The 23,643-nt window shown below is 38.0% G+C and overlaps 1 protein-coding gene across 1 annotated transcript; it reads right to left on the bottom strand.

The window, feature by feature from the left end:
* Positions 1–189: 189 nt before the first annotated feature.
* pdhx (pyruvate dehydrogenase complex component X) lies at positions 190–23,586 on the bottom strand. The gene is made up of 11 exons (XM_015005966.2): positions 23,408–23,586; positions 19,410–19,493; positions 17,543–17,643; positions 12,951–13,159; positions 11,646–11,744; positions 8,388–8,553; positions 8,040–8,187; positions 6,028–6,086; positions 4,478–4,636; positions 1,703–1,767; positions 190–1,002 (listed from the first exon to the last, which is right to left on the bottom strand). Exons 1-11 carry the CDS (start codon positions 23,541–23,543, stop codon positions 747–749), a joined length of 1,482 nt encoding a protein of 493 aa, XP_014861452.1. The 5' UTR covers positions 23,544–23,586; the 3' UTR covers positions 190–746.
* Between the last annotated feature and the right edge of the window lie 57 nt (positions 23,587–23,643).

The raw sequence follows: 23,643 nt of genomic DNA, 5'->3' as shown, positions 1-23,643 counted from the left end.
GTGGTTACAGAAGACAGACATCTGCTAGCAAACATGGACCTGTCCACTGAGGCCAGCAAATTATTTTAATTGGCTTATTACATAATGCATTTAGATTCCAATAAACTTGAAATGGACAAATGCATCTCTAGTTACCCGAATTCTTTGTCAAAATTGTGAGAAAAAAAAAAAAACAAACGTAAATGAAACAAAGGTTGAACAGTGTTTTATTGACACAATAAGACACCAAAACGTAAATGTAATTACATTTGGACTTCAAGAACTTGTCAGTGACAATTATTTTTAAATAAAGGAAATAATATTAACATTAACAACTTAATATGTTTGTAGATTTAGTAACAATTTGCTCAGATGGATTTAACAGGAGTGCAAACTGCATCGCCACGGATGTTCTGTTGATAAATATTGAAAAATCTTCATTTTAGGGGTTGACCGTTTGCAGATTTATTATGGGTGACAGAGTTGGTGCAGATGGACTTAGACTGAGCATTTTATTTACATTGCTTGTCTGGTAGATAGCCTGTCCATTTAACAGTATTTGGGACGCACTTTTGCTTTGATGTTGAACTGAATCAGAAGTTCACTTTTGACCAGGTGGTAATCGGTCAGCTTACATCATCAACACCACCACCAAGCTTAAAATGAGGCAATAATGCTAATCCACTACTTAAGAGCTCTTTCGTTGTGAAAACATGAGCCGGGCTTTCTCTTAAGAATTTTTATTTTCAACTGTGATCTTTTTCCATTCAGGCGAGGGCCATTCGCTGCGGTTGTTCAAGGTTGGCACGGAATTTATCAAGAAACCGAGAGGCTAATTCATCATCCACGAGCCGACCGTCGCTGGACAAAGTAACTGTCATCAGCTGTTGCTTGCGCAGCGTCTGGTCATCTTCATTCAGTCGCAACTCCGTCCTGGAAGTGCCAACAGCGAGGATGCAGGCCTGAGGAGGGTTGATCACGGCGCTGAAACCAGTGATTCCGAACATGCCTAGGTTAGATATACTGTCCCCGGAGGGAATGTAGCAGATGGGAAAATGAGGGAAAAGACATGTTTCATGTTAGACGTTAAGAATAAAGCATTAAAAAAAAAAACAAAAGGAAGCACATAATGATGGCTGTTTTCTCATTTTTTACATGTTATATTCCAAAGAGAACACTAAGCAGTCAAGGCACGGTTTAATAAGTCTGACCAGAGGCCACTAAGCTGTTTAGCTTAATGAGACCTTCTGCTCTGAGGAAGAAATAAAATGAATAAAAAGAACACACACTGATATATCTTTAGCAGGACAAAGAGAGCAACATCTCTGCACGGATTCATTGTTCTAGTTTGACACAGAAACCCCATTAATGTGTAAATGACACCATTAATTCAAATGAGGAGGGAAAAAATGCTAGCTCTTTTGCAAATGAAAACACCACAAGTTGTCACCCAAGACCACATTCAGTCCAAAACCACATGAAATGTAAAATATGCATACTGTACAGACAGAATAAAAGCATAAAAGCTAATTATGGTCACTATGAAGGGAAGTTATGATCTCGCTGAAATGCAAAAGAAATTGTGAGACAGTAATGTTGCTCATCTAAAATGGACAACTTTGAGACAAAACTGAATAGACTCAGTTACACTACAGACTTTATAAAACATGAGAAAATACAAGTTTAGTATATGCTACTCCTTTATCCCTATAACTCAGTTTACCTGAACGAGCCTCCCTGGTACTCCTCAGGCAGTAGTTTACCGTCTCGAGCTTTCTGGGCCAGCACCTGTGAACATATGTCACGTCATGTAGGCTCCATTTGAGAAATAAAACAAACTATAGTTTACATTTGAAACCAAAAACGATACATGCTGTGACAAATATGCAAAAAGCTACGACTTTAGACAGAACTGGATCCTCAGGGAGATGTACACCAGAGCTCCCTCTTTGGCACGGTACATTAGAGCTTAATCTTCACGACCGACTGCACCACTCCAAAGCTCAGAAAACAACTTGTGTTATTAAGCTATCGAAGAAATAAACTGGTGCATAGAGGATTTACTACAGCTTTCAGTCAGGAGACATAAAAATACCCAGCCGTGTAGCAATGAGAGCACATGAACAATGTGCTTTTCAATGACACGCTTACACTACTGATTACCAGCTTGATACTTACATAGATATATATTCTACAACTGTCAAGAAAAGGTTATGCAGGATCCATGTCAAAAGTAAACAGGATTTATTTTTTCTTCAAAACTCATGTTCAAGACATTAACAATGTCAAACAGCAAATGCTCATATTAATGGAAACAATTTGACTATTTATTGATAAAATGAAGAAAGGGAATTGTCAACAATTGTCACATTAATACACACAAAAAGCTGTTTTCAAATAATATTTTTTAAACAGAAAAATAAAACATTTTCAACAAATATGACCCAAAAAGGAAGATGAACTGTCCCTTAAACCTAGTAGCCTAGTTTGTAATAACTGGCAATGGGTCTTTTACATCGCTATGGAAATGTATCCTATTTTAGAAAAACAATTTTAATCATGGCTCGCTGACAAGTGTTTGAGCATGAACAGCATATTTTGGGTTTTTTTTTTTTTTTTTAGCAAGTTTAAAGATGAACTTGTCTAGTAGATGATGTTTAAAGTTTTTAAACGATGGACGGAGATTCTCCTTAAAGATTTTCTAGTAGAGACCAGAAATAATGGTTCCGTTATGGCAAACGATCTATGCTCGACAGCAGCAAGGCATCCCCATGCCATCACACCCCCACCATGTCTGACTGTCATTATGATGCTTTACTGTTTTTACCTTAAAAGCTATGATACTCTTAAATCAGATGTAACAGAATACACATACTCCAATTAGTCCAACCTGTATCTCAATCAAAAATAACAATAAAAAAAAAAAGTCCATAAGTCTTGGGGACCATCAATATGTTTTTGGTAAAGGTGGAACACACCTTTTTTATCCTGCACTAATGTTTGCCTTACAAACCCTGCTTTTCTTATTGTTGACTCAATAACTTATGCTTAATGTGTAACCGAGGCCCACAGTGCTTCATATCTGAGCGAGTTATTTAGGCATTCTTTGAAGTGATTTCGGTAGGCCAACCACTCCTGGGAATGTTCACAGCTGTTGCATGTTTTCTCCATTTGTGGATAATGACTCTCGCTTTACTCCCAGATCCCTAGACTAACAGATGTCAGTAACTCTCAACTGTTAAATGTTCTGGGGTTGGGGCATAATGTGTTGCTTTTTGAGCTTTTCTACCCTACTTCGTGTTTTCAGACATGCTCTGTTTAAATGAAATATTGATTCTTGTAGAATGGTAATCATGCGGCTAGTAAATTTGAACTCAGATTTAAAAAAAATGGAGTTAAGCTCAGCTAAGTTATGATTTGAAGCAGATTTTCAAACAGAACTACATTGTTTTGGATAGCTAGTAATTGTGCAGGTTAGTCTTTATCTGATATTACAATTTTCAGATCACTACAGACAATCTGGTAGTGGGAAAATAAACTTCACAGTACACCTGCTCCAACTGATGCAACAACACACCGCATCGCTGAGAACGTGACACATGATAATGCAACACATCACCGACCAAATTCTTGTTTTTATTGGTGCAATCTTTATCAGATTGAGACAGTAACCATTGAGATGCATTTCACAACCACTGCACCTTTGTAGATAAGATCTAAGCAAACAGTAACACCTGGTAAACGCCAAGATATTTTCTTCTTTTAAATCTCATTGAATATATTCCACACGACGAAGAAAGCGAAAGTTTTTCATTTACTTTGCTTATTTTATATGAGAAAGAAACAAAGTTGAAATTCTAAGAAAACTTGGGTTGTGCTCAAAACTTCCTTTTTTTTTCCCTTTTCAAATTCAATTTGATATATCCATATCTAGATCTAGAAACATGGTATTTTTGATCAGTTGTCTGATAGTACATAGTTTTAGTTAAGTTGTTTAATTGTGGAAAAAAAAAACAACTATTTACTCCTAAGCATATGTGAAACTTCTGTGTTTTCTGACTCATCCTACCAGTATGAGTGTGACTATGACTTAACCAGATTGATTTTGTTTCATTATTGCTGTTTTAAGGACTTAAGGTGAAATACAAAACGTAACTTATTTGGTTGAATTTCTTGTTAATGAAGAAAGCAGAACAAGCTGGCATAGTTACCCCCATGATAGACACATTACACAATAATAAAACTTCTTGGAAATTGTCATTTTTGATGCTTAGACATTTTAGAATATGACTACACCCATGTTTCACAATAAAACATAACTTCAGAGTGGCTTTAATATTTAGATTTTTCTCCAATTATCTGTAATGCTCCCAGATACTAGGTTGAAGTTATCAGTTTTCTGCAGACTTTAAGGTTGCAATATTATTGGATAGACCTCTGCAGAGTCTCATGTAGGAAAATATTTCTTCCTGTTAATTTGCCTCAGCTTCTTTCATACCTTAGCAGTAGCTGAGATCTCCTGCACTCCTTTGTTAGCAGCATCCCTGATGATCGGTGTGATGAGGCCCCTGTCAGTAGCCACAGCGACTGAAATATGGATAGAATCTAGTGGATGGGGTCCATCACCAGACCACGTCACATTTACTTCTGGCATTTCCTGGGGGAAAATCCAATTTTGATGTAGCGTGTGAATGGGAGCACACATTGTCACAAGAGAATGACCAGATAAAAAAAAAAAAAACAAAAAAAAAAACACGCTATCAAAATACCAACATTATACTTCTAGACAACAGGCTTTTCTAAAAAGAACAACATTAAATTCAGTAGATGGAGCTTAGAAATGTCTCCAGAAAAAAATAGGCTTAGGCTTCATCCAGTTTCCAAACTCCTTAAATTGCAATTTGTGGAGTTTTGGAACCTAGATCTAATTGCCTCTCTGGGAAGTAAGCCCAATCCACAAACCACAGACAAGGATAGATCACTTACTAAGATCACAGCACCAGACTTTCTTTGACATCCTCAGATGATATTTGCCTAAGCTCTGATCTGATTGATCTGAGGTTTATTTGGCAGCATGAGCGGAACTTACTTAAAATTACACTGACATACACAGAGTACCAGTCAGCCCCAACTATGGGACGTCCAAATGACTTGAAAACATCCATTTGTAAGTCTGGAGGGGGATCCGTGCGCTTACTATCTCACTTGGGAATCTGTGTGCAAAGTTGCTACAGTTGAGCCGCAGCTGCTTCATAAGCACTTATGTTTAACAAACTCCGCATTCATTCCTGTTTCACAGCAGAAGATCCATAAAAGTTTAATAAAGTGTGACGGCATGAAAATGATGCATATTTAGGTCAAGTAGGGTGAGATAGTTCAGTCTTCAGCAGAAGCTGATCCAAAGAAGTATTTCAATCATGTGCTAAACTGCAGCACCAGTCAAAGCATAGCGTGAAGCTCTGAGAGACCATTTAGTTATATCTTGGCACTTTTTACTTCCTTTACAGTGAAAATGTTAATGTCAGTTCCACACGGCTTGTTACCATGACACATCCATCGTATTTCCATATTAAATCAGGTGCCAATTTGTCTTGGATTCAAAGGCAATACTTCGGTTGAACAGTAATTTAAAGCAATAAGATGCAATGCTCAGCAAAAAAATCAAAACACTATACAGCCATCTTAAAGTGCGATATTTAAATTATGGGATGACTACATCCACTGAAGTCCTATTAACTTTCCCACAATCTTTAAATTCTAGTGACAATATATTTAACAAGACTGTTCAAAAGGGTTACATAATAATTTTCTAATCATAATCATAGCTTATGAATGCTATGATTATGATTAGATAAGATTATTAGTACATGAATATACTTTAAGTAATAAATGAAACTAGGGACCAGGCTGTTGCTAGTGTCCAATTCTAAAGATATATCTACGATGCAACTATTAAAAACATAAAAATGAACAAAAGAATTGAACACATAAATAAACATTTAAACAGGTGCAAATGAAGCAATAACTGGAAAGAAGTGGAATACTCACTCTAAGTGTAACAGCAGCTGCCTTGATAATAAAATCATTGACGGACACTTTGATTTGATCTGAAAATACAAAGAGGAAGCAACCTGTAAACAATTCACTTCACTTACCAAGAAAAAATGTCAGTGTTGGAGGGGTGTGAGAAGTAACAAAATGAACTGATGGCAAAAGAAAATGGAGGAGGACACTAATTATCATAACACATTAAAGGAGTTTGTAACCTTCAGTACGTTTCTGAACAACAAGAACGGAATAAGATCCGCTAATTCCAACCGCCCTTATCAATCACAAGAGAGCGTTAAGGGGGGAGAAAAATATGGGTGTTACAGATGAGACTTCAAAAGTATTAGAGCCAACATTTCTCTGTAAGGTTGAGTCAACAGAACTCGCTCCATTTCTCTGTGTTAGACATCAGTGAGACAGACGGGTTTGGACTGGCAACTGCCTGCCAACTCTAACTAGTGTCCAAAAGTGCAGCCCCAGACGGTTATGAATGCTGTGAGCGGGATGATTAATGAGCTAACCGTGAAATCACGCTGCTCCTGAACAATAAGGGGCCACAAAAACAACCGGGGCCAGAGAATCCCTCAGTACACACACAGCCTTGCTAATAGGTCTGGAATGGGCGTCTCATTTCCCCCACACAGCACCCATAGAAACGTGGTGTTTGTTTGACACTAAGGCAAAGTTAAGCTAAATGAAGCCAATTACGTGATAGGTGCAACCCACAGTCCCCCGCACCCTGTCAAAAAAAAAAAACAAAAAAAACTTTTATCATTTCAACGAGAAAGGTCAATTCGGTCAAAGTAGGTAATGAATGATTCGTTGAAGGTTTGATACATGAAAAAAGTTCCAGGTTATTTTGACCTGGAGTTGACCTTCCTTAGCAGCCTTGCGGATGTTTGAAACATCCACAATCTGGTGTCTGTTGCACAAGAAGGAACAGTTTGTGAAATAACTGTTGTCAAGAGTGGATGTAGGCCTGAGGAAGTAAAATACTTGTGTGCCAAAATATGAGAAGTATATGATTAAGCCTTCAAACTGGGACAGACAAACTCCTTGTAGTGTTAATAAAACATTGAGCTGATGTTGCTTTTTTCCTAGACTCTATACCCATGCACATTCATTTTCTTGTTTAGTGGCTGTCAGAGCTATTAACTGTTTTTTATTGCACAGAAAAATACACTGATGAAAATGTCCTGATCCAGCCTCAAGCAACAGCTTGGAGTCCTGATTAAACCATTTAAAAACTTCATAGTCATGCACATTTGCTTCATCACCTAACTCATAATTCCCAATGTCACAGTGACCACTTTAAAAACCAGTTTGAGAAGTAATTTACAGGACGTAAAGAGGAACTTGCTAGTTCCTGTTCAGATCCAGAATGCCTCAGTCTTTTGTCACTTGTTTTCAGGACTACTTAGCAACCAACGGCCATCTGAACAAGGGGGGGGGGAGTTAATGTCAGTTACAGAGATCACTGCACAGAATACAAAAGTTAGTTTTACGAACAAGAACGGTTTCTCTGAGCTAGAGAAGTGTGATGTTTTGGAGCCAGATGAACATAACGTTTCCGGATGTATAAATGCATGAAAAAGCAGTCATGTGAAAACCTTGACATGCTCATCTTCGAGCAAACGGAACCCGTAAGAATTTACCGAGACGTTCACCTCAGGGACAGAAACATGTGTCTATGGAAAATAGAACATGTCTCATGTTCTCTCTGTGCATGTGTGGGTTCTCTCACAGTCCAAAAACATGACCGTTAGGTCAATTGATTTCTCGAAATGCTCCTTTGGTATGGATGTGTGAGTGCATGGTTGTTTGTCCTGTCTGTCTGTCTGTGTGTTGCCCTGCGATGGACTGGCAACCTGTCCAGGATGTACCCCGCCTCTCGCCCGAAATGTCTCGCTAGAGTTAGACACCAGCACCCCTCCCAACCCCACCAGGGACAAGGGTGTAAGAAAATGGGTGGATGGGTGCACACACGCTCACTTTAAGCTGAGGGTTTGTACCTTTGGCGAGGTCTTTGCGGAGTTTCATGACAGCAGCCATGTCACAGTCTATGGAAGCATATGCATGTGGGATTGTAGTCTTGGACTCGGTCAGTCTCTGAGCAATCACTCGGCGAATATTCGTGGCAGGGATCTCAGTGAAACTTCCCTGAAGATGACAAGTGGAATGAATCGTTTGAACACATGAATGAGCAGACAAATATATTTAAAGGCTAAAGTTTGAGGTGTATGGAAATAATTCCTGAAAACAAAAATAAAAACTTGCATACATGAATATTTAACCAATTCAAAGGATTTTTACATCTGATTAGAAAATTTGGTCAGGAAAAAAAAAAAAAAAGTGCTCACCGGTGCTCCTGGTTTTCCAGGTACAGACACTGGAGGGATGTTGGGTCTGCTGCCTGGAGGTGGAGGGGGAGCTGCTGGGGTGGGGGCAGGACTCGGAGCTGCTGTCATCATGGTACCTGGTGCAGTTGTTGGGGTCGGGGACTTCTTTAAAAGGTTCAGTGCATCTCTTGGAAACAGAAAACAATGAAAATAAACAAGCATACATAAAAAGATGTAAAACAAGTTAAACTGATAATCTAAAAACATCTTTACCTGCACAATAAAAAAAAATAATAATAATCAAAACTCTAAATTTGTTAAATTTCTTGTGTTTCACCTAATGTGGAACTATGCTGTTCCACACATGACTTTCAGTTCAAGTTGGTTATAAAAGCATAAAGAAACAAATCCCTCATAAAAACTACAATATGTCCTGCACTTGGATACCAAATTTCATAATGGAAGCTAAACTTTACTTGAGGAATAACTTAAATGCATTCATTTCCACAAATGTTTTTCTTTTAGTTTCAGTTTCAAAAAGATTTATTTCATATCCTCAGATCTTTATCTTGCACCATCCACCTGGCGTAGAATAAACTGTTTGCTGCATCTGTTTTTGTTTGTGTCAGGTTTACAAAAAGGTAACCTTAGGTCGTTTGTGAGTGGAAGGGTGTCATGAGAATCATGTACTGTTTGCAACCACAATTAAAAGGTGTGGTAGAATCAAGTGTCAGCCGCCCAAAGGGACTACCTCATTCAATACTTTCATTTCATTATCCTTCTTAACGTCAAAGACTTCCTAACTCAACCAATAACATGCCACAGTAGACTAATTATTTTTAACACCCAAGTTAAAATTCTTTGGTTAAGCGATTTTCCAGCTGACTCAAGTCTTAATTTTAAGTTTAAACTGAATTTTCTTTTAATATCATTATTCAACTAAAATGAAAAACACTGATTTTCTTTACTGTAACCATTTCATTAGAAATGAAATGAATGGTTATTAGAAATGGTTACAGTTCGAGTGAAATGACTACATTTCACTCGAACTGTAACCAGTGGAAAAAAACAAAACAAAACAAAACTGAGCTTTTAAAAACGCTACAGAGCACAGAGAGGAGACAGAGGCAGAACTTACAAAGACAGAAATTATTCCATGCGAGCAAATCTGCCTTAAAGCTATTCTTTAATTCACTTGTTTTGGTCTGAATTGCAGAAGCACTGGATAGGGCAAGTATCAGGTGTGTTTTGAGATCTCCGGTTCCAGTTCACTGGCCTGTGGTCCACCTACCCACATGTAGGCAGCCTTTTGTTTGGACCAGCTGCTCCTGGGTTTACCATGCCGCTGGGACGGCCTGGGGCTCAAATCTCACTTTTTCTCATCATTCTGTCAACTGCTTTTTATAATCGCTCCCGGCTCCTCTCTTTCCGTTACAGATTTGTTTGTGGAGGCAAATTAGAAATCCCCAAGCCACACTGATTGCAATCCAGTTATTTCATCAGCTATAACAAAACAAATAAATTCCAGAAATGTTCTTTAAGAAATTCAGTGCAGCTTAATAATAGAACCGCTGATCTGTTTTGTGCAGACGGTTCAGTGGAACCTCTACCGACAGCCGAGGCAAAAGAACTTCTGAAAGAGGAGGAGAAGGTGACTTGAATATTAAAAAGGAAACAAAGGACCTCTCAAATGCAAAAATTCTCAAAAGAAAGAAGTGTGTCGAAATATACTGTCTTCTAACGCCCCCACAGAGTAAGCTTATAAAGAAGAAAACGACGAAACCGATGGAAAGGGAAAAAGTTTGGATTTATCTTATTTTATCCAGCACAGTGCCTGTCCTTTAATTTAAATAACTACTTTCATTTGCCTTTATGTGTCATGTAGGAATGACATTTTGTGTTTTAATTTGTGACTAAAACAGTAGCATGTAGGTTTTTATTTAGCCAACGAACCATCCGTGTGGTTTACCATAAAAAACAAGAACAACCAAACCACTTTCTATTATTTGCTTGACAAGTTCAAATTAAGGAACACACAATTCTTAGCCTCATTTTATTCATTTTGTTTTTAAAGGGAATCCCCTTAACTTTGGCCTTGAGCAGGGTTGCAAATATGATAATGTTTTCAATATCGCCATGTCACTGTACACAATTTGCATACTGCAACAAATTGCAGAGTCTATAATAAGCACCATGCCATTATTTAAGCACCATGTCTCTATGGCTGTAAAAGATTTGGTGACACTAGTTGTTAAATGCAGCACACACATGTTTGAGAAGGCAAAGATCTTGGTAAGATGATGAAGTCATTTAAGTATAAGCAGGTTGTTTTGATGAGGGCATCAGCTGGAAACAAGTTTCTCAATAAAACCTTGCTGTGAAATAATGATTGAATCCCGGGAGTACCTGGATAGACGACTAATTATCTGAGGTCTATTTCTGCTATAAAGCCATCAAAACTTTTCAATTAATTGTCTAGAAAAGGATAAAGAAAATAAATATTTTCTTTTTTTTAAATTGCAAGTAATATATTACCTACAATTACAAGTTTTTGGTGGTTTATTTAGTCAGCCACCAAATAAACTCCTGTACAATAAGTGAGCAGGTATTTTACATAGTGAGGTACACAACAAGACCAAAACATGTTAGTTCTCAAGAACTAACTGTAAAATGCTCATTTCAAAATAATGTGCTAGTTATTTTCCTCTGTACACCTAAGAACATATTGTCCATGTTTCCATGGTCACCACGGAGCTTAGAGACTGGGTCGCTATGGCAACAGAAGTTCCGTAATGAGATTCCCCAGCAGGCTGTTTGGAGAGCAGCAAGAGCATTCAGTTAGGTCTCAAGTGACGGCAGGTAGCCATTTGTGAGTGTGTGCATGTGTGTGTACATAGCTTTCTCCTTAGTCAATTCAATCCAGAACCGAGCTAAAACACTTAAAGGTCTCAGCCACCTTATTCTTTACAAATGTCATTGTTGTTTACAGGATCTTTACTGATACCCCAACATCACTGAACTGTGGTGGGAAAGACTAAGCAAGAACAAAAACCTCTCACAGTATTGCAGCATGCAGAGGCTCGGACATCTTTACTCTGCTAGTTCTGGCCCTTTGAGTTTGGTCCTGTGGCCGTTTCCTGCCTTCTGACTTTCTAAATAAAGCACCTATCTGTCTAAGTCTGCATTCAACCCTTTGTATATCAGCCATTTCAGATTTTATTGAGTGAAACAGAACAAAACTTGTAGCAGATCTTAATGTAAAACCATCCAATCACTCACTCTTTAGTGATCAGTCCGCGTGGCCCTGTAGGGGTGGCCAACTTTGGGTCAATACCATGGGTGTCCAAAATGTGTCTTGCTGCTGGACTCAACCGTAACCTGTGTTTGGAAGAATGTGTTGAGAATGGCGTTAAAAACATGTAGAAAAGAGTTCAAAACTAAGCTTTTAAACTTTAGATAACCTGCCTTCAGAGATATTTAGAGACATTATTGGTAAAGTGCAACTAAAAAAAAGGAAACAAATGTCGTTCAGTTCAATGTGAATTTAGGATAAACATAAATGAAGAAAAAAAAACAAACAAAAAAACACCGACTCTGAAAAGATGGAAAAGGACCTTCTAAGCAGCCCACATGGTATCTTAAGTTTTAGTTTCCACTCTTGTCAGCATGAGTGAGGTAAAAAATTACCCAGTCAGCTTTAAGCTAGCTTTTTTTTTTATTTCCCCATATTGAAATTTTTTTTGAATCATGCCTGTCTTAAGGCTCCAGCACACTCAGGCGTAATTCGCTCCGCATACGTCCAAGTGCACTCGAGGCGGACTCAACACAGACTCAAGGTGGACGTCTGTCAGACATGTCTGAGGAAAGATCAATTTCTGCACACTCAGTGTCGCAAAGTAATCTGCTCGATGGACAACAGTGTTTACATCCAACTTATTTCCATGTGACACTGAACTGATGAGATTGAGAGTTAATGAACCCAGTCAAGAGGACTGCCACAGGTGTATGGAGGCTGGCCTGATGGAGGAAAAAAAATTGAGGCTAGGTGTCCAACTAGCTCATCAAACTTGCTAGCATCCATTAGGATTATGGGAAATATAGCAATTTGTCACAAGAAATGTAGGCAATTATTACACTTGACTATGAAATCCCAACTGTGTATGGAAAATGTGCGCGGACTTCGCTTGGCTCACTGAGTAGACGGTGTTATCTACAAAACTGTTAGTATGACAGAGTTTGTTATGTACAAGTCATTTCACAATAAAAAAGATCTTCACTGTGTAAACAGACGCATATTTGACGACAAACCAAATCTGGTCTGTGACCTGAAATGGACGTTCTGCTTCAAGAGTATGTTCTAAAATTATATCACAACCACTACTGCCCAGAGGTTATGACCCCAACATGCAGGAAACTATTCCTTACTAATTTTAACTGAGCCTTTGATAATTCTGACAACAGTTAACTACTAAATAAATGTTAGACTTCAAATAATTCTGATCCTAATATTACAAAAATCCCTAAACGCAACACTGGATAGGTTTAATTTGAACAGATCAAAAGACAAAAAAAAATGACACTCACGGCCCAGATGTGACTGGTTTTGGCAGAGGGCTCGGAGATGGAGCAGCGGGGGTCAACGTCGAGGCAGCGCCTGCATCTGAAGCAGATGGAGCTGCAGCTGGTGATGCAGCATCTGGAGGGGGGATCTCAACCTGCTTCCAGTCCTGCCCTTCTTCCACCATGAGGGCAATGAGAGTACCAAGGCGCACGTTGCGACTGCCCTCTTCCATCTGCAAAGAGGGCGAGGCAGGCACTTAGACAATTACACAGAATCATCAGATTCAATCATTTTACAACTGAATCCATGAAGAGTAGAAGAACGGTTAAGGACTCTTGTACAAATGTGTGAAAAATAATAAAAACTGAATTATGGGAAGTTAAATCTGAGCTCTGAAGTCAGTTACTACCCATTCTCACTAATTAAAATGTTTGAGTGACAATTATGAGGAACCTTTCTCATTACCTTCACTACTTTTATAACTTTACTGCATAATTCTAGTAACAAAACCATGACTGCACTGCAGTGCCTGTGAGTATTGCTATGCTCCTCTATGCCGTTAGCCATTGATTATCTTGTTACACAGTAACCCAAATCAAATACAAGCCTTCTGTTGGTCTCCCCAAGCTATACAGGGCGCCGTTTCTCAAATATTGATCCATTTAATTTAAGGTTCAGCACAACAGAACATTTGGCAGGTTGCACTTTATCACTATTTAGAAGATACTCCCTCAGTGAGCTGCTTGTCAAGATGTGGATACAAACAAAAAAGGGACAGGAAAAGAAAAAGGAATACCGTTTTATCAAAGAAAAAGAAAGACTGTAATTTGAATTTAGCAACAACAAAATAAAAACAAAACATACAAAAACAATAAAAGGTGACTGAGGAAGCCATAAAACCAACAGAGTATTATTCAAATGAGCTTGTGAATTCAAAAGCATAACTCCAATGACCAAACCACCAAACTGGAAGTAACATCAGAACGAGAACACCTGAGTTGCACGATTATGCCTAAGCGACACGGCTGTCCAGCAGCATCATTTATATAAACCTGGATGTCTGAGTCACACAAAGCACTGTTGTTTTACACATTCATTTTCAAAACTAACAACAATTTCACCAACACTTTAGTCAAGTAATTTATTCCCAATGTCATATATATATCTCAAATTTAGTTTGAGGTTCTCAAAACAGACGATACACAAAGCAAACCCCCCTCCTCCTCCTTCTCCCCTTATCCCCCGAAAAAAAAACAAAACTGAAAAATAAATCCACAAATAAATAATAGTGAATTAACATAGATTCAGAGGGAGGCTGGGCTTGCTAAGTAAAAGGGGTGTTGGGGGCTTATAAGAGTTGTCCAGGATTTGTACTATTTAGGAATCAAACCTGCCTGGACCTTATGCTTCTTTTACCTTCTGTCTGATAGTTTTGGACAGAAAAATGCAGTATTTCAACTTTAGAAACATTACATTTCTAAGAGGGTAAGGATTTATTCACAATATGATGAATCTTTTTATTACATTGAAGATTAGATGAGGTGGTGGTACTTAAAAATGTGGAAATTACTTACTCAACAAATTGCTTCATAATTCTTAAGGATGAAACAAGCTTGTTTTCCATGGAAGTCAAGTTGCGTTAGTCGTTTTAATAACACAATAGTATTCTTCACCTATGTACACTGTTTTGTTATTACAGTCAATCAGATCCACTGTAGTAGTGTAATCCCAAGGTTAAAGCTTTGTGTACCTAGTGTAAATGAGTAAATGATCAAAATAGGGTTTAATGATGTAACTTAAAAAAATGACGAAAACATCAACTTTGTAAATATTTAACTTGTGTATTTTTAACTCCAATTTCTTACATTTGTCTCACATAAATATTAAGTGTTATTCCACCCCCACCTGCCTTTTCTTCCCCGTGTGCATATTTGTATTTGCGAGGGTGTAATCAGTCTGGTTTTTCCAAGTTTAGCATCCCGGCAGCACCTGCCTCGAGAAGCAGGAGGTGATAGATGAGGGTAACCACGAGGGTCTCTTTGGGAAACACAGCAATCTGTACATTTCCATAGAGATCAATCAAAGAAATACATCTCCCACAATAGCTGTTCAAGAAAAATAACACTTCTGTGTGCAATCTCTCATCAGATACCCATGTAGATATCTTTGTGCAACCAACAACCACTGTGTTTTGTTAGTAACTGCATACTGAACAATTACAAATCAATATATTGCAATTAACGGAGCTGATTGATTAAAAAATGGGGGCACATAGGGCATATGTTTAGAAGTGTTCAATCATTATTCCAGCATGTAATTTTGACAAAAAACTGTTTCAATTTGTCAATTTCTGTTAAATATTTTTTTTTTTTTCGGTCATCGATATCTGTTTATGTATTTTCCTCATTAAAGGAATCTACACTGCAGCATTGTGGGACTCAACACTGCCATCAAATGGCTGCAAATATCATGCAAATGTGTACATTTATCCTAAATCAAAGTCAGGGCTCTGCAGAGCTCCATAAAGCTCTTGGGGAAAAGATGATGTAATTAAAAACTTTTAATAGACCAATAATTATGTTTAACAACATTAAAGCACCCAATTATTGTGGTAGCAAAACACAAGTTCACACGAACCTATAACAGCTGGGTAAAAGCAGGTTTAATTTCAACAGATTATTCATTTAACTTGCTACAGTAACACCTGTAAAATCTCCCATTTTCTAAATCAATGTGTCACGTTTGCCAGCTAATACAGGTGCAATTAGGAGGTTCTATAAGGTTAAGCAAAAATAAAAAATAAGGGCAGGTTCACCAAAAAAACTCTTAAGCCTTTGAACAGTTTTTCAGCTTTTGTTCCCCCTGTTCTTTATTTCCAAAAGGAGGGTGGATTTCAACTAGACGTGTACATGAATGCTAGCAAATCATGAGGGACTGTGTTTAGCAAGTGAGACGATGTCTGGCTCCGATCAATAGAGCATGACAGAAACAGGACTGTGGCTCCCTTCTTTTTAGTGGTGACACTTCCCAATTTCAGTGTAATTTCTTGCACTTAAAATGTCAAAGTCACACAAAACAACCGCTACCTGATAGCTTAAATCTTTATTAAATTATATGTCTGAATGAATGTTAATGTGAAACTTCACATTTGGGATGCCTGATTATGTAAAAAAAATAAAAATAAAAATAACCACAATTATTCCAATACTATTTGAACAAGAGTTTAATAACTCCATCCAGTGACAAAAGAATACTATGTATTAGATGTATTTAATTAATTCCACTCAATTTTTCTTCATATCATGCCTAATGTGCATGTTTAGGTATAATTGTTCAAACTTGTGTCACGTCTTTAAGTCATTAACTCTTAACTTCAGGGGCCGACTTTCAGATTCAAGACATTTTCTCAAGACAGTCACTGATCTGCTTGTATTGTTTCAATATAGTCATTAGCACACATTATTTCACTGTTACCTGTTTTCTGGGTGGGCTGTGTTAAACTGTGAAATTGTCCTTACATGTTAATAGCCAGTGATAACACTGCTTAACCTTCATTAAAAAAAAAAAAAAAAATCCTTTCTGAGTCCAATTTTTCTGTCTACAGCACCCTGTCAAGAAATTTGGCCACAGGCAAGTAATTATGCTTGCCTTTAAATTAGAAACCTACTGGGTGCTTAGTGAGCCACATCGACACTGCTACTGGCTAATATGCTCTAATCCAAAATGCTAAAGCGTGCAAAGATTCAAAAATATGCCAAATGCTGTCCAGATCTGCAGTTATTACCATTAATATCACACACACACACTGTCACACAGCAAGTAAAAGAGAGCTTGGAGCTCATCTAAAGCAGACCATCTTTCTTTGCCAGCCAAAGTCCCTACCCCCCAATTCTTGGGTGGTTGCTATGGAAACTATCTTAGCCCCACTGTGGCGAAGACATGAAGAGGAATGGAAACCAGTGACATGAATGGCATAAAAAAAATAAAAATAAAAAATAAAAATCACCATGTAAAGTTACATATAAAATAAAACAGAACTAATGGGAATGTTTTTGATGTGCACTTGTTCTGAAAACAGACTTTAAAAGATTCAACTAAAAAATATTAATTTAACACAGCATGCCCAGGAATCCAAGATTACATGGACAGAAAAAAAGATTCAGACTAAACAATGACAAAGATCCATGATGTTTTCGTCTACACATGCAGGAAACTGACAGAAGAGGGGAAAAAAATAAATAATTTTTCTCTGCAGACTGACAAACAAGTGGCGGAGTCCCACTGAATGGCATCTGATTGCTCCATCTCTGGCAGCTTACTAAAAATTCTAACAATAAAAAACAAACTGGGGGGATGGCGAGAAACATTTGTCAGTGAATTCAGTATGTCAATGCTTTTGCCATCTCTGTTTAGGAAAAGCAGATTAAACAACTGCAGTCAATTAGCATTCCCAATTAGGGAAAGGAATAAAACAAGGAAAGGATTAAACAGCATTATATCTTGTGTGGATATGAATAAACTCAAAACCAAAGTTACATGACAAAACTAATCTCAGTCCTCATGATGCTAAATTCGTGTCGAATCATCAAGGGTTTTTTGGCTCTCTTTTTCTTACCAATATTTTTGCCAAAACCCCATCATCATTTGATTCCATAGTAACCACCGCCTTGTCGGTCTCTATTTCGCAAAGGGCATCGCCTGCTTCCACGGATTCACCTGTTAAAAAAATGAACCACATCTGAGATCTTTCAAAAGACACATTAATACGCATTTGCATTCACACAGCCAATTATCAAACATTTTCATTATTAAACAGTTGTGAACTAAGCTAAAGTGCAGATGAATCACTTGTGCCGTGACTGGAATACATGAATAGTAATCATTGGTGGCATTTTCAATTACTCTTGACAAGAGCTTTGCTTAAACCCTGAACACACGTAAAGCTAAAAGAGATAAATATCATTCCAATAAAGGCAAAAACAGGAAACTGTACAGTACTTTGAATTTGAAATATGTTATGCAAATAGACTGGGAGATACAGCAGGTCTGAAATGACATGTCTGCTTAACTTTAAAGAAAGTTAAAGAAACAAGTCAGAAGGGGCCCAAGCTCACCTGTTCAAGAGTTGGAATATATCAATCAATAATCAATAAGGATGATAATTTTTAAAAAGTTAGTTTTACATGTAGTACAAGAAAAATTAAGATGCATCAAGTGAAAAGATGTGCAAAAAAGACAAAACGATATTAGTTATTACATTTGCATCATAAATTGCTTTTTAAAAAATCAACATTGTAACATCTTAAATTTAAAGTTTCTTTGATTTCATCCCAACTCTTGAATTTTATGTTAGACAATATTTCTTGACCTGGGACGTTTTAAACTTCCAGGCCAACATGTCAGCAAGAAGTGACTTCTTTAGGGTTAAGCATGCAGGGTAATAACAACTTACATACTGAAGAATGGTTCAGTCAGAGAAACCTATAGTGCTTAAATATGGTTCATTAATAAGTCAGGGCGGTGGCGGCGGGGCGGGGAGGGAAAGGTGGGGGTGCTTGAATTTGACGTTGGGTGGTGACAAGGGAAAAAAAAATCTGTCACCTCAGGCTATTACCTGAGTTCTCAGTGTGTGAAATAAAGAATGAATGGAAATATAAGGAGGAGGGCTGAAACATCCAAGGAGTATGGAGTTTAAAGGCCCCCCAACACTGAGCAATGATTGGATTTGTATGAGGCATTAACAACCTATGACCCCTTGGGTTTGATGTGATGTGCAGTATTAAAGATTCAACAAGAAGCTTGGAGCTTTAAAACCTCTACTCCACCAGAAAACACTGGAAATAAAAAAGAAAGTCAGTATATTTCTGGACAAAATAAAAAGCAGTTCAGAAATGAGCTAACATATTACATGTAAAAAAAGAACAAACTAAAACTTTTTTTTTTTCAATTTGGAATTGAAGTAAGCATCTCTGTCATCCAAAACAATTATTCTTTGAAATACATCAAAACACTTTACTGACACCCATTATGATAATGGATGTCAGTAAGTAACATACTGCTTTCCTCTTCTTTATTTTGCTTTAACATTAGCCCTGTGCCAAAAAATAGATGGCAACAAAGCAGAGCAGCCAATCAGAGCACAGTACGCTGGCCCCAGATGAGCAAAAGCATGGCTACAGCACCTGGCCAAGATATGGGTTGCTAAGCAGTGAGTCCTCTGTCTCTTTGAACCAATTAAGGAACTGCTCCACTGCTTAAACTTGTATTAAATTAATCATTCACTAGCCCTGTGTATGGTCTTTAATTATGAGAAGTAGAAAAGCTGGGCTTTTGTTAAGAAACAACAACTACGAGCTAATGCTAAATTTTAAAAGGTCTGCAGCAAAAGAAAGAAATTACAATAACATTTTTTAGCAAATTAATATCATTTTTATTTTCACTAACATAAGACGACAGAACAGTGTAAACATGTGTCCCTTTACCTTCTTTCTTCAACCATTTGACTATGTTTCCCTCTTCCATGGTGGGCGAAAGGGCTGGCATTTGCACTTTGAGTGGACTGACACCTAGAGGAGAGAAAGAAGAAAACAGTTTTTACAAAGACACTAGCAATGAAAAAAAGCAACACAGATGTCACACTAAATTGAGTAAACAGGAGTAAACAGCCTAAAGGCAGAATGTCTGGGCTGCGACCAAAGCTGAGTAGGTCAACGCAACATCACCATCTGCAAAGCAGAGGACAAGTGACAGGACAACTGTGAAAGATGAGCAGTAGCAGCAGATCAATGTCTAACAATGGCCCTGGCACCAACTGTATAAAAAATAAAAGAGGTTTTCTTCCTCTTTCATCCTCGTTTAGACCGATGTCCGAGACAACATTGAGACATATGGCCAGAGCTCATCTGGCTCTCAGCAGTGTGATGGAGAGATCCTTCTCATTTTAACAACTTGTCTTCCTTGTCTCTACTTTTATGTTTGTTTTCCACTTTGGACCTTAATAACCTCAGCTAGACATTTCAAAAATACACTTGAAAATAATAGATGTTTGAATTATGGGAGCTATAAGCTCAGAGGTACACAGGTGTATCTTTCGAACACGTCTCTCCAGTTTAGTAACTTCTACAAAAAGGTAGAAAAATAACTTGCAGAAATTGGTTAGCTAAAAATAATTAAATACTAGCGATCACTAAAGGGGCAGCGTTATGCATCTTCCAGGCTCATCGTATAGCACCACCAAATGACTACATTACCTTCAGTTACCATAAAAATGCTGCACATAGAGCAAATGTGACTTAGAAGAAATTTGAGAAAGTGCTTAGGCACTCCCAAATGGCTGGCTGTGTAGATTTCAGTATTTCTCAAACATACATGAAAGAATCAAAGTAACACTACGTATGTCTTTGATGAGGGAATAACATTATAAGAGTGCAACAATGCTCAAATAAGTGGATTTTACCTAATATCCCCCATTAAAGGAAGCAGTTCTCCAAAATGCAGATAACCAATGCCATCTGCTGGATAGCAATGGCGCAACATATAACGTTTTTTTTTTTCATTTTTTCCTCAACTGAATTTTAATAATTGCATCACCAGATTATTTATTACACAGCAGGAGAGTATTAACATTCATGCTTCATGAAATACAGCTACGAAAAGAGAAACCATCCGCGCAAGACGTTTAATACAGCACAAATACAAATATCCGGAGAAATAGTAATTGATCACGACAATGTCCTACTATTCTCAAATGCTGGTAAATCATGGCACATAATAGCCTAAATGCATTGCACATAGTGCATTAAAAAGCATGTTGTTCTCAAAATAAAAAGAATATTAAAGCCGCATGAGAAATTAAAAAAAACTGTACGCTCAAAGACGTTAAATAATGAAGTATTCCTAACTAGTGGCAATAAGTAACACAAAACATTTAAGTGAAATGACATTAAAAAGTGAAAACACAAAAAGCTTTGTCAAATATGAAACCCAAAAGACATGTAGTATGACAAGAAACTCAGAAGTCTAACATATTTCAACGAAAAACATCAGAGGTGACATGCTAAAAGCTAAGCTAAAGACATGATAGCTTGCCGTCTTAAATATATGCCACGACAGCTAGTAATCAAACACCACTACCATGTTCACAAAATTGGTGATAACATGACACCTGACCATATTATAACAAAACTAGAAAATTCCGCAGAAATTTTAAGGGGCATGCCAAAGTGTGCCCGTCGGTTTTTAATCAAGCGTTCTGATGCAAAAAATTAGCATTAATGCTAAAGAAAGCTTCAATGTAGTCAATAACCTGTGGAGAGTCAGAAGCATGTGGACTAAGCTGTACTTGTACCATTCAGTATGTTGCATACGGTAAAATTAGCCAAAATGCTAATAATAGCATGAATGGTATCAGCAGAATGTGGGGTATCACCACCATGTTGTCACCCATTGACTCAGTCCAATCAGTATTCTAAACATGGCTAATAAGTAAATAAATTGGCTAAAAGCTTATTTTAGTTAAAATGCTAATGCGTGCAAGGAAGTGCACTAGTGGGTGGCAGTGAAATGCTAATGTTTGTGCTGATGTTAATGAACTGCCTTGCTGCAAACATAAAAGAAGAAGAATATTTTTGCACCGCCTGCGTCGGTGCACTGACGTGAGGGGAGTATGCAGGCTTTTATTTTGAAACTTTCAGTAAGCTTCATTTGAAATGGCAACACTAATCCCATGTGTAACAGTGGTTTGGTTAAAACGGTTTTCTAACACAAAAAAGAGCAATTACATGATGTAAAAATTGTCAAGGCTTTTATTTTGAAAATTTTCAATAAGCTTCATTTGAAATGGTCACACTAATTTCATGTGTAATAGTGATCAGGTTAAATCAGTTATATGATGCTCAAAGCACAAGTAGTTCAGAATACCAGCCAACTCCTCCTCTGTAATAATTGAGTGTTCCGCCATGTTGTAGTTCTGACATGCTGCTCAGGCCTCTGTTTTAACTGAGTCTTTGCCATAGATAGAACTACAGTTATGGCAGTTCCTTTCTCTGGATTCTGTTGCTATAGCGATTGGCCCTCAGCCAACTGCTGTGTGTGAGACAGAAAGCTGGGGAAGGATTTCTATCTTTGAGACAACCATGAAATGCTAATGTTAATGAACTGCCTTGCTGCGCAAGGCAGTTCACTATCCTGAGAAAAAAAAACATTAAAAAAAAGATTTTCATTTTTGCATCGCCTACGGCGATGCACTTTTGTCAGTGCAATTTTCAGAGTTTTATTTTGAAACTTTCAGTAAACTTAATTTTCATAACCACACTAATCCAATGTGTAACAGTGGTTTGGTTAATCTACCTGTATAATGCCCAAAACAGGAAGTAGTTCGAACTGCCAGCTGAGGCCTCCTCTGTAATAATTGAGTGTTCCGCCATGTTGTAGTTCTGACCTTCTGCTCTGCCCTCTGTATTAAAGTGTTCCGCCATATTTAGAACTACAGAGTCTTTGTAGTCCAACCAGCAGTTCTCCCTATCTCTGCATTCTGTTGCTATGGTGATGAAACTGCCCTGCGTGTGTGTCAGAGACTTTATCTATCTTTATGAGACACCCAGTCAGTTTTAATGAAAAAAGCAGTCCGAACAACTGCTTCCCGTTCGGGATCCGTAAGCCCGATCCAAAAACCGTTTGAAGCATATGAGAGGGCTATTTTTCGTCTCATTTAGTACCGCGATTCATATCTGTAGCTCAATCACAGTAATTGCAGTGATGAGAGAAAAATGGTGTGCGTTGAGCTCAGAGATTTTTCAGAAATATATGTAAAACACTGGGGAGGAACGTCAGTTACCCTGTCCCAAAACTTTGCTCTGAAGCACCTGGACCGAAAACCGTAAGCCCTAGGGAAATTTTGAAAACATTTTACCGGAGCAGGCATACGTATCAATGTCATGACCAACTTTCATACCAATAGAGCAATTTTTGCACCCATGAGAGCAATTTCAAAATTATTTTGGGGTCAAAATTCCACTCTTTTTCTCACTCTAAAAAGCGGCAGTTGGTTTCAGTTACACTCTAAGGTTTCGGCAGTTGGAAATTTCGCTCGTTTTTCGCTTTTTACGTCGCCGTCGTAACTCCGATCCCCAATAAAAATAATAGCTCCAATGCCGGGATCGAGACACACGTTTTGATACCACTTTTGTGGGTGGGCACGCAGCGGTACGAGCCGCATTAACGGTAATGGAAGAAGTTGTTATAATAATAATAATATCCAGGCGTTCTATTGGGTGTAGATTAATAGGTGCCTGCCATGCAATGCATGGAGGCAGTGACTGACCTGCTTCGCAGGTCAGTCACTGCTCTCCCTATGCATTGCTATGGCATGCCCCAATCATCCCAAACACAGCTGACAACTGAGACCACCAAATGACGCTAGTAGTAAATGTCACCTCAGAAAGGACAATGGTTAAGCATAGGTTTACTCCTCAACACTCACCGAGCACCCATGGCGACTGAAAGAAATGTCTCACACGGTCCTGACACGGCTGTCTGGGCCACGAACATTTGTTGAACTGAGACAACCTGAAACCAAATAAAACTCCCTGTCGACCCAGGCGCAAGGAGACCGCCATGTTGTCGTCCTCAGATGGGGAGAGCAGTCCATACAGATGCCTGACGATAAAGCAACACACTGATTAAGACAAAACTTTATGATGGTTAATGAATGTTTGA

This window comes from Poecilia mexicana, unplaced genomic scaffold, assembly GCF_051168715.1.
Source record: "Poecilia mexicana isolate PSO_F unplaced genomic scaffold, ASM5116871v1 scaffold_6, whole genome shotgun sequence".
Classification (NCBI taxonomy): domain Eukaryota; kingdom Metazoa; phylum Chordata; class Actinopteri; order Cyprinodontiformes; family Poeciliidae; genus Poecilia; species Poecilia mexicana.
Note: the sequence above shows the minus strand (reverse complement) of the source record. Positions and strands in the feature narration are given on the sequence as shown.